Below are 14,219 nucleotides of genomic sequence, written 5' to 3'. Positions count from 1 at the left end.
GATTAGTATTCAAAAAGAGAAGCATAAATGGTAAAAAAAAAAGACAATAATTTGTCCTTTCTTGTGTTTTGTTGGTTTTTGTTAAATATTTCCACAAAATAAATAAATTTAAAGAAAAGAAACATGACAGAATATTATAATGTTAGACTTGCTGTTTTGTTTGTGCTTCTATTTTATCTCCTTCGTTTTGTCTTTTTCTCTTTTTTGAACACACGTATTTTCTCCCTCTGTTTTCTTCTCTTGCATCTTCTGTCATTTGTTTTTCTTTCCTAATGTACACAAATCTAGAAACTTTAGTTACTGATTGTATTTTGGCACAGAAGTCATTTGTTTAAATTTTTTTCCTTTCATTTTCTACTGTGCCAATGTTCTTGATAACTTAAAACTGAAAATAATATATACCTTGTTTAGCAATATATCTTATTTCTTTCTTTAAAAATAGAAATGTCTTTGTCCAAAAGAGATAATATGTCCATGGGTTTCCGCTCTTGTCCTCCTCAGTGCATCATGCAGACCTGATTCAGATCTGTCAAATGTAGCCCTTGTTGTAACATCAGTCTGACCCCCTGCGGTCTGCAGGGCTCCGTCCTGGCCGATGCGTCCGATCACCGCGGGTGCACCACGATGGGCAGGAAGTGAGTGGCTGTGTTTTTCCTCCGTGTCTTCCTCCCCCTCATTGGCTTGCCATTGGCGTTCAGTCCCACAAACATGTGCTTCTTCTTGTTGCGCCACTCTGCTGAAGCGTAGGTGTTGTACTTGTTCTCCTCGATGCGCTCGATCAGACGACAGTCGGGACCGTAGTCCCTCTGCAGGAGGGAGATGAGGAGCAAACATCACTTATTCAGAAATAAATCAGGGTGTGAAGATGAGAGTAAAGAAGATAAATACAATCGTCCCTCGTTGTATCGCGGGATTCGGCAGTATGTACAAACCTTTAAATCTCCATTATTTTCATTATTTTATTGAAAAACATAATACACGTGCATAATAAAATAAATATGGTGTCGCAACTTCGCGGATTTTGACCTGGAACATGACACCCTTGAGAAACGAGGGAGGACTGTACTTTCACCTCTATGACAGTATATTTACAGCAATCTGAAACCATCTTTCGGCTAAAAGCAATTAGCAAGCTTTCATTCTTACTTTAATGCATTGGCCGCCTGCTCATCAGCAGTGACGACCACTTTCATTTGGGAGATCATTTATCTACGTTTGTTATCTCTGGGCACTCGGACATACAGACCAGAGGTGGATCCTTAACTTTGTTTCAAACGCTCATTTTTTTTCAATCATGGAAAACATGTGTTTATACTACGTGAATGATATTTCATTTGAATGCCCAATGGCTATGGTTATTATGATATATAGATAGCTTTACTAGGCTATGTTAACGGTCGGAGGTTGTATTTAATTAAAAGGGGCTGTTTGGCCCTTCAAACTGTTCTTGCTTTCAGGCTATGAATCCAGCAACATGTTGACATTCTAATTGGCCAACATCCTTGAAAAAAAAATTGGAAAGCCATTGCCCCTAAATGAACCCCACACTGTAATCAGGGTCATTTGCAAAAAAGGAAGAAAAAAAAAAGCTGGACATGAAACTAAAATAGTTGAAGATGTTGTTTGTGCGTTATTTGATTGCACGGCCGTAGGGGGAGTGTTTGCAGGAGACGGTGGGGGGGGGGGGGGGGGGGGGGGGGCACAGAGGTTAGCATGTGACCACCCACTGGTAAAAAAAAGAGAAGATGATCTGAGAGATTAACGTTTGTCAGTTGGCTGGAAGATGCCCTTGTGCTCAAGGCTTACGTCGCCTAAGCAGCCAGTCCACTAGATGTGGTTGATATTCACAAGCAAAAATGTATTTGCCCCAAACTCAGACAGATTTACACACACACACGCACACACACACACACACATGCTCGCAATCTCTTTCTTTCTCTTTCTTTCTCGCTCCCTCTGTTTCTGGATACAGCTGTTCAGATTGATTCCAGAAGTAAAACTCCATGTTCCCAAAGCAGAAAGAGAATATTTTACAGACACTTGCAGCTCGGTGCTTTGTATGACTGCACCACAAGCATGCTCTGAATACCTCACAAGTAAAATGAAATTGCAATCACGTTGCAAAAGCAAATCTGTACTTTAAATATAGACGTAATAATTCCCTCCCTCCCCCCCACCCCCCCAGCACGTATTTTACTTGTGTTAAACAAACTTCCTTCTTTTCTCTGAGGATTTGACACTGAATGCAATCAGGCTAAATCCTCCTAGCCAGCATCATATTTTGTGTCATTTACATGTATTTATCCGGTGGTGACAATGATTCCATTTCATTACCACCGGATAAAGAAGTTACTGTTTGAACCCCATCAAGTGTAATCGAATGCCAGCTACAGCTTGTGTTGCACCGGGCAGAAGACGTCATGGGAATTCAGTTTCAGGCCATGCAACAGAATGCCTCTCTTTCTTTTTCTACCGTGTGTCATTTCATCTGCGGTGTGGCTCCAGAGAGACACGCTGAAAGTCGGGCCTTTCAGAGTGAGACAGAAAGGCAAAGGAGGAGGGAGAGAATGAGAAGAAGAAAGAGAAAGAGAAAACAGATGAAGCAGGCGGCGCACTACCGAGAGGGACCCGGAGCTGAATAGAGGAACCAAAGGATTGTATTTCCTGTTTCTGAATGGAGCAGAGAGCTGATGGTGGGTAGAGAGGAGGAGCGCTTGCATTGACTGAACGGTGGTTCTTATTTCTGGAACAGAGAGAGCTTTGCAGCTTTGTCCTTTGTTGCAAGAAGCATTCAAAGGAAACTCAGAGTCAACCGTTTAGGTAGAGCAAAATATCTTTTGCACAGCAATGCTAATAAAACCAAATCATCATGAAACAAGTGTGCAATATTAAAAAACAGAATTCAAACGATGAAACCGCTACTCACCGCTCCATAAAGCTCCCCCCTCCTGCTGATTGCCAGGTAGTAGTTGCTGCTGACGCCCCTGATGGCCACCACCCCCACGTCCACCGACTTGATCTCCAGAATACCTGATGCAGCGAGGACAGGGAGACAAACGTGTCACAAGTCGAGACAGTATTTGAGTATTAAATGACGCACGCTGGCGTCAGCAAAAAAGTTGCAAAGGTGACATCTTGCAGTTGCTTGTTTGTTCGACCATACCGGTTTAAAACCTAAAGACAAGCGACTGCAAACCAGCATTAAGCAAATGAGTCTATCAAAAAGCACTTTCTGCTCATTTCAATAATTTAGGGCCGTTTGATGAGTGTAACTGTTGTAGAGATCAAACGTATCCATTTACTGTACAAGAAGTCGTTTAAAATGTATCAGTATTCTTTTAATTATGCAAAACGTCTTACATTTAACTGCAAGATACATTTAAATCAACTCAGCTTCTCTTGCACAAGTGAGCCCCAGTCTTGCGTCCTCAGAATGTCACAGGCAGACCTCAGACCAGCTTCTTGCCCCCCCCCCCCTGTTCATTTTGCTCGCTAACTTGTGGGTTGCATGCTCTGGGACTGAGGTGTAAGCCAGGAAAAAAACATTTCTCCACTCTGTGTTTGCTTTTCTGACCAGGGGAGCGCAGGCAGGCAGTCGAGCACACGCACGGGACGGAGACATTCTCGGCGGCTGCCAGACTGGCAAGAGGTCAAGGCGTCTGTATCAGTTTTCAAGCCTGACTCATTTACTGGTTAAAGCTGTGGTCGCCAGCTCTTTCGTTCTCTCATCCTGAAGTCAGTTACACCAAGCCATAAAACCATCAAGGGTTTGAGAGGATTAGTCGGAGGGGCCAGTAGGAAGTGGAGCCTGATTCTAGGAAGAGCCTAGACCGTCTCTGGCAGTCTCTTATTGTCATTGTGTCAGTAATTAGCTTCCTGTTTGAGTCATGTTTTATAGACAGCTCCCTGCCGGGGCGGACTGGGGTCATCCAGGCCAGGACTCCAACTTCAGCCCGGGCCAACTTTCACTCGTTCACAATCCACCACATACTGTAAGCATTCTGTTGAAAATGTTTTTCCCGTTCGCCAGCCATGCCAGCAGCAGATCTATCGCTCCTTAGTCCAATATAAACATTGAATACAGAAGATGGTCCTCACTTAACGGCGTAGGACCACGATTAATTCAACAGACATTTCCTTGAATCTTTCTTTTGTGTCATTTTTGAGATCGTCTGGCGTTTCATCAGCGCTGACTGGACTTCTTCATGAGCTGTTGGTTGTTCTACTGGACAGACCTACACCTTGCAGACAGAGGGAGGGCTTTATTCCCACGGATTATCCCATGCATACAAACCCCCAGCTTTCCTGCAGAGCGTGATTCACTTCAGAATCAACATGTCAGTTGGGATATGACACGATGCGACAGCGTCCTTTGCTTGTGAAGAAGCATTAGTCAGCATTTTTACTCCTCTACTTCTTTTCCTTTCTCACTTCTCACTTTTCCACAGACACGCCATGCGCTGGCTAAACGTTGCGTGGACGCATAGCCAATAGAATGTTATTATAGGGATCACACCAACACGTTAAAACAGGTGGGGGCTAACAGGCTGTAGCAGCCCTGTGCTGCTTTCAGATTAATGCACCCATTCCTTTGAGGTCTGCCGTCTCTGATTGCCAAAAAAAACCCGATTTCATCTGTCTACGTTTTCCTATAATCAGAGAATCAATTAAACAATTATGCAATTATTAAAGTGTGTGGCTTAACGATGGGCAGAGCTTCAAACTTCAATCGAGAATTGGTATTTGAATTCATAATCAAAGCAAATCCTGATAAATGTTTGGATGAGAGGAAGGCAACAGATGACTCTGGCGTTGTTTGCTGCACTTTAGATCTCATTTAAATATCTGCCTTTGTCGACCTCATCCCTCCTCAGAGATGTGCGTCGTCCCGCCGCCTTGATTCGACTACCTGATGGTCAGGGAGATGAACCATCGTGGAGCTGTGTGTTACAGCCATAAATCCTCACTCTGAACCCTTGTATGTATTATTTTATCTTTCATCACTCATTTATCTCATTGTAGTTTCTCATTACAGAATAGCAAGGAGACTCTCTGTTTTTGATTCTCTGTTCAATATTCACACACAACATGTACAGCAAAAGCTCTATTTAGGTCAAAGTGGTCTCGCTGCTCCACAGCTGACACAAGATCTCTGTGTGCTGCGCTAAGGGCCAGTCCACCTGTTCAAACGCTTTTTTTCCTGCTCTTGTTTGATGTGGTTTGTCAAAAACCAAAGTGTAGACCTCTTTATTGGTCCTTTTACCAAAGCAGTCTGCCTCCCAGCGACTTGAAAGGCCAGGCTTCAGCTGAAGGCAGCAGCTGTTCACGGCGCGACCCCCCGTACATCAGGTCATTGTGATGAACAGACACGCAGATGCACAAATGGTTCAGATCCTGGTGTTTGGCTTTAATCTTCCTCATTCAACACTTCCATCTGCAACAACTGGTGTCTTTTGTCTTGTTCTCCCGCGCCCCTCAGGCCAACTTTTCAATTATGAATTCATTTCTAACATGTCGAGGAAAAGCAGTTTTATGACAAGAAAAGGAAATGTGAAAGGCATGGACATCATCTGCTCGCAACATTTCTTTTTAAAAGATATTGCCAAGGGCAGACGCCTGTAAAACAGGCCAACACCACGCCATTCATAAAAACAAGGCAAAACTTGTAACAAGATGGAGCTGCGAGCACAAACAAGCACAACCTGGCCCTCCAACAGAAGGAGCGTGCTCATTTACCAGTTCATAAACACGCCTACACTCATTGGTAAATTCAAACATTTGAATGGAAATCTTCATTTTAAAAATGAAAATTGGATGCGTTTCTGTCCTCATGTATTCAGAAAAAACAATGTCTGTAATCCCATCAGTTTAGATAATCTGTTAATTGGTATCAACAGAAATGTAAAATGAAATAATAATAAAAAAGTGTAAAAGATTAATCAAATACTCTCTTCAGACAGATTTGAGCATACAATCACCAAACAATCCAAACACGCAATTGGACTCATGCACATTAACAAAGGTGTTTGTGGGTGCGTGGACGGCAGATTGTTCCCTGTATGGTGAAACATTTTCTCTTCCAGACGAGTTTGTATCTTGAACGCATCTTGAAGAGTGAGAAAAGCAGAAACAGCTTGGCTCCTTTATTCCATCATTATCCTGAAATTCAACTCAACCCCTGCGCTTTTTCAGCAGAGAAGTCTGATGTCCAAGAAACACATTTTTCAATAAGCAAAAGTGACTGATTTATTTCAATTGAGGCCTGAATAATAATAAGATCATTTTGTCTTTGAAATGATGGCAGCAGAGTGACTGATGTCTTATATGCACTGTGACAGCTTACAGCCATGCCTCCAAAGGCAAGAAAGTCCACTTTAACATGAAAAACATAAAGGGTACAAAGGAATGGAGGAATTCAAAATGAGGAAACAAAGACTGCAGATGTGCTTGAATCAGATAGCAGTAGAAAATATGAAACCATTCAGCTGTAATTGCCATATTGGTACAAACATGCAAACAAGTCGTCTTGGCCACTGCAGAAACCTGCGGTTTCAGCAGACTTGAACTACTTCCTTTGTATTATTTGTTCTTGGAGTTCCAACACACACTTCTTGTTTGTGCACTTGGCTTGGTGAGCGTTGGTGAAGATGTTGGACCAGAGTAGAAGCTGCTGTAGAGGATTTGTTTAAAAGCAGGCTGAGGTAGCGGTTTAGGCTGATGTGGACGCATCCAGCAGCGAGCAGCCACATCAGTGCCTGTCCTGCCAACAGTTTAGACTGAAGTTTAGAAAACTGAGGCCTGTTTCTGATTTTTCAAATGCATTTTTGTGCCTAACATAATACCAAAACAAAGTGAGGAGGGTGTACAGAGAGTACTGGATGTCCCCTCTGTCCATCACGTCCCTCCGTCATGTTTCGTTTCCAGAGCGTATCTAAAAAAATCTTCCAGTGAAAGTTGATGTGGCACGTTTTGTTGTTGTTGTTGTTGCCATTTCAATTTGTTCTGAGGTGCCATTTGAAATTTTGGAAAAATTATGTTTTGGTTTGGCAGCACAGTGGTGTAGTTGTTAGTGCGTTTGCCTCACATCAGTGACACGCAGCACTAATATCTGCTCACATCACATCACATTTCTGATCATTCTCTTTCATCTTCACTCTGTGTTATTCATCTAATTCCTGCTTCCATAATGATTTCCTCTCCTTCCTTGACAGGAAGACTCACACATCAATGTCTCCTATTGGACAGAAACAGCCCAAAACCACAGATTGTTAAAGCTGTATGCAATTTCACAACTGAAGTATGAGAAGTAAAATAAATACAGATGATCTGAAAGAATTGAACAGAAATTGGATCATTCAAATGAAAACCTCACTTAAAAATCCCTGAGGACCGGCCAACAGATAGTGTTAACTTTTCCATCTGCGCTGCATCATTTGAGATCACTTCACTTTGTGCAGCGAGACTACAGCGGGTTACGTCACACATGTTTAAAAAACAAGTGGGAGGAATCCAAAAAATAATCACGGTGATGTTGATGGTAATTTCACTGAAGTAGGAAACAAAACAAAAAAAGAACAACTGTGATTATTTTTCCCAGTTTTCTTTGTAACACGATAAAGTGCCAAAAATGCCAGTTTCTGTCAAAACATTTCAGAGGCCTGACATGGCAAACGTTGTTTTTCAGGCCAAGTGCTGTCACGTTTGTCTGCATTTCGCACATATTCCATTCACAGTTCGCTGCCAGTGTAAAGTTCTCTAACTGTTGTGGTTTGAGCTGCTGGCGCCGACTTTGAACCTCGGAAATGTGATGTTTTACACCACAAAATTCATTAACACGTAAAATTAGTGTGCAGTTTCTGCATGTTAATGTCTCAATTTCATTGTTACTGGCATTTATGTTCTTGCACATATTGTACACACACACACACACACACACACACAGGGTAATGAGCTGACATTCCTGGCTTCTCTGTTCAAACGACCAGGCTGTCCAGATGCTTCTCTGGACTCAACTCTGAGCTCTACCTTTGATGACTCCATTAAGAGCCTCACTTTCATGCACTGTGTGTGTGTGTGTGTGGGGGGGGGGGGGGGCAGTAAAGTGAGGTGTGTGCGTATGTGTGCACAGTCGATTGGGGGGGGGGGCTTTCCTTGAAGCACGTGGTGTCTGCATGGCAGCAGCCCTGGATGTTATCTGTCACAGATGCTGTTCCAAGCCTCCCACTGCTTTACTGGCCATGGATTCCGCCTGTTCACATGCACCACACCCCCAAATGACACATTCAGTATCAGACTTCATCTTAGTCGCTGGTATGATAATTAAAAAGCAAACAAAAACCAGCAGATGTTTTTACAGGACGTAAGCTGCAACTAATGATTAGACAGATATTTGCGGTTATATAGAATGAAGGAAATGCTATTCCTTGGAGAACTTGGAACACGGAACAAAAAGTGAATAAATAAATCTCCTCATGACTCCAGTTTATTAAAAAGAAACTTGAAACCTGCATCTGCATCTTAAGCATTGAATTATGCAAGTGGAGACAGTCGATTTGTTTTCTGATGCAACAAGCACACGTTGCATCATAATGCGACATCTTGGAATGAACTTAACGAACTGGAACAGAAAACCCAGAAGAGCTTTTTAAGTATGCTGCAGGTGAAGTGGTTAAACTAAACAGACGTATTTTTTCTGTTCCACATTTTGCCACAGAGAAGCGCTGGCTCCAACGTCGCTGTGATGATGTAAGCTTTGGGCTTTGAGCCACGGAGACTAAACGTCTTCCTGATAAAGCTGCAAGTGCTACAATGCTCCAGGTGCTCCAGATCAGCCAGCATGGAGTTGGATGGGCAGCCATTCACATGGTGCATGCCTCTTCATATTGATAACCTGGGCTCTGAGGGCTCTACGGGAATACCGGAGTACGACCAGATGGATCAAACATTTTCGGAACCTTTAGATAAGTTAATAGTGCGTGTTTGATCATCTTCCAGATTTGCCAACTACATACCAGCTTCAACAAGCTACGACGACGGTAATTGAGTCTTGATGTTTGGAGGCACTTAGTCCAACTGGCTCTTAGTCCAACCCTGTTGTAGCTGACACTTTAATGGACAGGGGAGTAAATCGATGGCAAAATATCAGGCGCGGATGATGGAAAATATGTAAACAGTGATGGAAAAATGAGGAAGTTCCTGTCGTTGTCCTGGGAGACACTTGGCAAAAACACTGACCCATTAGAAGTAGAAAAACAGCACTTAAATAGTGCATAAATATTCTTCCTATAGGCAGAGACCGGTGGTCACTGTTTGCATGAATGCAAAGCCATGCTAACAGTGACCACAAATTAATTGTTTACAAAAAGACGCTGTCATGTGTAGCCATTATTATACGCAGGCATGGTTTTGGGCATATACCCAGTCATGAATTCTGCCCTTTGAAGCAGGAGGAGAATTCCTGGTATGGTGAACTCTGCAGCTCCTCAGCCGAATGCAGCCAAGTTGGTTAAAACTCACTTGTATTCAAAGCTCTGGGAACTTTGTGGTTTGGACTGTGTGTGAGATTTCCTGAGAACCAGGCTGTTAATGTTGCATCATTGATGGTTTTCCACTGTAGGAGAATGACAAGAGCCGTCGCAACAATCAGTAGTAACATTTCACGTTATGTCTTCATTTTTGGATCAAATAAGGGCGAGGAAGTGTCAATAACGGTATTGATAGGTGGCAGGCAACAGCATCTGGAAAATCCTGATGATACATATTCCGAAGTCTCTTCATACGGCGTCACGGAATTTTGACTCTGCGGAAGCTGTGAAAATTGGAAGTAATATCTATCAAAAGCCGACAAGTTTAGAATAAAGAGGACTGCTCTGAGTTTTCACCAATGTGTTCACTTACTGAATGCTTTACGATTCGTGCCTTCCTGGTGACAAAACATAAAGCGGCTTATTAAAGACGAGGGAATCCCAAACGTCTGCATGCGCTGCCGTGCACCACGTTGGTCTCGCCACAATTATCGACCACAAAACACTTGAATACTTCATCCGAGACATCAAAGATTACAGGATATAAGATATATATAGATATAATAAATATCAATGCTTTGACTTGGTTTCAGCTTCAATGAAACAATTTACAAATGTATAATTTAAAGCTTTCCGTGAGCGATTAGAAACTTAAGATGACAATATGATGCCAGTTTGGTTCCTTTCAGTAAATGGGTCTTGCATCAGAGCCGTTTAATACAAATCATGACTGTGAGAAAAGCGCTATGAAAATGCGTCAGCGCTATATGTTTATTGTATGTTTTCAGACGACAGCTGAATCTAATTGTCGGTGTTCTCTCTAGGAAGCTTGAGGAGTACTCGATGATCGCTTCAGTTTTTCCTCAACAAGCTCACGCTGCGATGTTCGCACACCCCGGGGATTTATGGCTGCTGGAGAGAGGAGTCCATGAAGATGTCAAAGTAACTTTGAATGAAAAGCAACACTGACACTAACCCCCGGTATATCCAGCACCTCCTCGTAACTCTCTTTAATAGGCCACACTCTTACCTTTTCCCATGAGAACACTAAATGCTTGTCAGGCAGGGAGCGAGGAGACAGGCGCAGTGGGAAACGAGAACGAAAAGGAGCGGGACTAATTTCAAGAAGATGTTGAAAATACTAATGAAAGACAAGCACTTGTTAAATTTGTGTTTGCCTTCCATCTTGCATGTATGTAGAAGAGACGGAACATTGTGAATTCATTGTGAATTTTGGATTATAGCTGCAAATATGAATGAATATGATTTTTTAAATATTTTTTCGTCTTGTGCGTATAAATACTTGATGTCAGTTTAGAATAATACATTTGCATGCTCCTTGTAACGATGCAGTGGGTGACCTCTGCATTAACGAAGCTTCCTGACTTGGGTCAGCGGGTTGGGGTCAAACCAGAGAGGGTGGACTTGTGTAATTGCCCTGGACATTGAAAACCTTCACAAAGTCAGACATTACATGTGTGCGTGTGTGTGTGTGTGTGTGTGTGGAGGCTTTAGTAATCTGGGTGGCTACAGTTGGAACTGTAGCATCATTCAACATTAATTGACCTATGCACAACCACACGTCTGCGGCCTGAGTGCGAGCACACTAGCGTCATTGCTTTGTTTAAAACGACGTGAAAGACGATGGACGAATCGCGGCTGGCGTTTTTGCTCGAGTGCCAACGGCACTTTCTTCTATACTCATCCCTGTTATCGAGGCCTTACGACGTGAAATCAGAGATGTGCACGACCACATGAAGACAAACGCCAACATGCATCGGTGAACACACGCGCTCACCCTGGACCAAGTGCCGCCCTCAGCTCTGACATGATGATTGGGAGGACTCTGATGCGGAGGAGTGCCTCAACCGCTGAAACTTGTTCATCACCTCTGACACCATCTAATGACGCTCATTTTCAAACTGACCTCCTGAACTTTACCAGGCTACTCGACCATAGTAACGGCAGCAACTACCCCCCGTAAATAGATTTTTAAATTGATCCTTTCCTCGAGAATTTGCCAACTAAAAAGCGGATGTTCGAAACCTGAGTGGATGTTCAAAATCTGAGCATCCTCTAACACATTACAGAAACTCGGAAGAATTTTGCAAGCTAGCTTTGCATTATCTGTAAGGAGCCGTGTGTTTTCAATGAGCACTAGAAGCTCATGTCAGATAACTAATTTGTCCAAGAGGGCAGCTTTGAAGGAAGCACTTAGCGCTAAACTGCTCTGCATACATTAATAATAATATAGTCAGTGACATATCAAAGAATAACAGAAGGGCCCAAACTAGTGAATATCACCACATCCATGTTCTCTGTTATTGGAGTGGAATGATGTTCTGTTTGATTTCACTTTAAAAGACTTTCCTCTTTAGAGCATGCACAAAATAGCAGGAGGCGGCAACATAGCTGCAGAAGCTGTTGGTCTCGTATGCACATTATGATGTCATTGTTTCATCACGGACAGTTCATTTGCATCCACCATCTTTTAACCTGAGCTATGCTAAACATCTGTACTTGCTACCAGGTCAATAAACAGTTGATGAAATGTCCACTAAATGCTGCCAAGGCAAACGTGACTTAAAAAGAGTCTGAATTCTGTGGCCAAGTCTTCATATTTTTAAGATTTTCTTTCCTTCTCTAGAAAATGATTCCCCATTAGTAGCCACAAACATGCAGGAAGCGCTGCTGAGCTCTAACGACGCGACCTTATACCCCTATAGTTCGTGACGCATTGCTTCCGAATGGTTGCAATTGCTGTGCGCACATGTGTGAAAAAGAGCATGTGCCCACGTGCGTCAGGCAACTGCGCGCAAGAGACGCAGGGACGAGACACCAATTGAAATTCCTTTGGCCATGTCTGGCAGAGCGCTGGTGTCTGAGTGTCACAGACACATTCAGCACACACGTGTTCACCAAGATCCTGGCCCGGTTAATTGTGGGCTTTGCCATGTGGAGGCCATGTGCAAGGGCTGGCCTCTCTGCGCTCAAGAGTGTGTGTTAGCTCAGATGTGCAGAGATAAAAATCCATTTACGAAGGTTACGTTCTCACAGACATGCCAGTTAAAAAAAAATACTAAAGAAGAATCTTGTGTTTTGGACATCGCCCATCTAATTCAGTCCTTTAGCAGGAATGCTTTGGGGCAGGTAGATGTGGGGGGCGACGGGCTGGTCTCCTATCAATATGTCCTCAGGTAATGCAGCTATTCGGAGACCAGGAGACGGTGGTCCACCGGGGGAACTTCCAGATGTGTGTAAATACAAGATATACTCGAACTCTTAGAAGTGTATTGGTTGTGGATCATTAAGGTTTGCATGTGATGATACTGTTATTTGTTGATTGGTTTTTAAGAAGCTCAAAGTAAATCTTTAAAAAATATATATATATATATATATTAAATCACACTTTTCCAAGCACATTTTGCCCCATAGGCTTACGTTTGTGCACATTTGCTTTCATTTTTGAGATTGCAATAATTTCCGTGCACTTACTCTATCTGAAGTTGCCCTAAAGGAACCGGTGGAGTTCGGTTCAGACGACTACCGGTAACCCGAACCGTTTCAGGATGAGGTCAAAATCAGATTTTGTAGGCTTTATAATGCACGACAGAAAAAGGAGCAGGAGTTGATGTTACTAAACATTTGAGTCTGTGAAACCTCACGGCACAATGATGGCTGGTGGATGGTTAAAACACATTTAAAAAGAAAACTGTTCACTCACTGTGTGGATCGTCCTCAATTTTGGTTCCGTTAACTTTCCCTTTCTTGTCGATGCGAAGGAAGAACTTCTGGTAGGAGAATAGTTTCCTCCGACGCACATCTCCCTGTAGATGGTTGTAGCTGCTCCGCACGTGGCGCCCGACAACCGTGGAGGACGATGACACGTTAGTCGCCCGTGGCAACCTGACAGAGGATGCGTGCAGCGGAGGGGGTGACCAAGAGGGAGGTGGCGGTTGTGAGCTGAAGATGTCCGGAGGGTCCCCCCCTGGGGCGTCATGGTCCGATGAAGACACGGAGGGTCCGAGCAGGAGGAGCAAGAGGAGAAAGGTGAGGGAAAGGAGGAGGGAAGGAGGTCTGCAGCAGCGGCAGGAGGAGAACCAGGCGACCGGTGCACCTTGTGTCACTGTCCATCTACACATGGTAGTGGAGCTGGGAGAGCTGTGGAGGTGCTCAGGGGCTGGGGCATGCTGAGCTGGGTGCAGGGAGAGGGGACGAGAGCGGGAGAACTCCCCCCTGACTGAACAACTACACCTCCTCCTTCTGGGGACCCCCAACCTCACCGGGACTGTAGCTTTTATAATCTGTAGAGTGGATGGGGTGAAGATGGATCTGACTGTGTGAGAGGATGTAGGGTGAGGGTGAGGGCGACGGTGCTGCTGTAGCCCCTGAGCACTTTATTCTTCAGCTGCGCAGCAGGAATGCATCAACATCCATAACTCAGATCACCTTGCTGTGGGAACGAGTGTGTGTGTGTGTGGGGGGGGGGGGGGTCGCCCGTAAAGACCTCTCACCACCTCCACCCTCTCCTCCCGAGACCTCTGCCCTTTTGCTTTCAGTTGCTCACACACACACACGCAGAAACTCCTTTTAAAGTGTGAATGCACACCTACACATCCTCACTTCTAAATGATCAGTTCATTCCCCACACACACACACACACACACACACACACACATGTCCCAAACCATTTAT

General features: G+C 43.8%; 1 protein-coding gene across 1 annotated transcript; it reads right to left on the bottom strand.

Moving 5' to 3' along the window:
- Positions 1 to 605: 605 nt before the first annotated feature.
- On the bottom strand, positions 606 to 13,666 carry fgf10a (fibroblast growth factor 10a). Its single transcript, XM_068752915.1, has 3 exons — positions 13,249 to 13,666; positions 2,927 to 3,030; positions 606 to 806 (listed from the first exon to the last, which is right to left on the bottom strand). The coding sequence occupies exons 1-3, from the start codon at positions 13,664 to 13,666 to the stop codon at positions 606 to 608; spliced, it is 723 nt and encodes a 240-aa protein (XP_068609016.1).
- Positions 13,667 to 14,219: the final 553 nt, after the last annotated feature.

The sequence above is a fragment of the Brachionichthys hirsutus genome, chromosome 19 (assembly GCF_040956055.1).
Source record: "Brachionichthys hirsutus isolate HB-005 chromosome 19, CSIRO-AGI_Bhir_v1, whole genome shotgun sequence".
Classification (NCBI taxonomy): Eukaryota; Metazoa; Chordata; class Actinopteri; order Lophiiformes; family Brachionichthyidae; genus Brachionichthys; species Brachionichthys hirsutus.
Note: the sequence above shows the minus strand (reverse complement) of the source record. Positions and strands in the feature narration are given on the sequence as shown.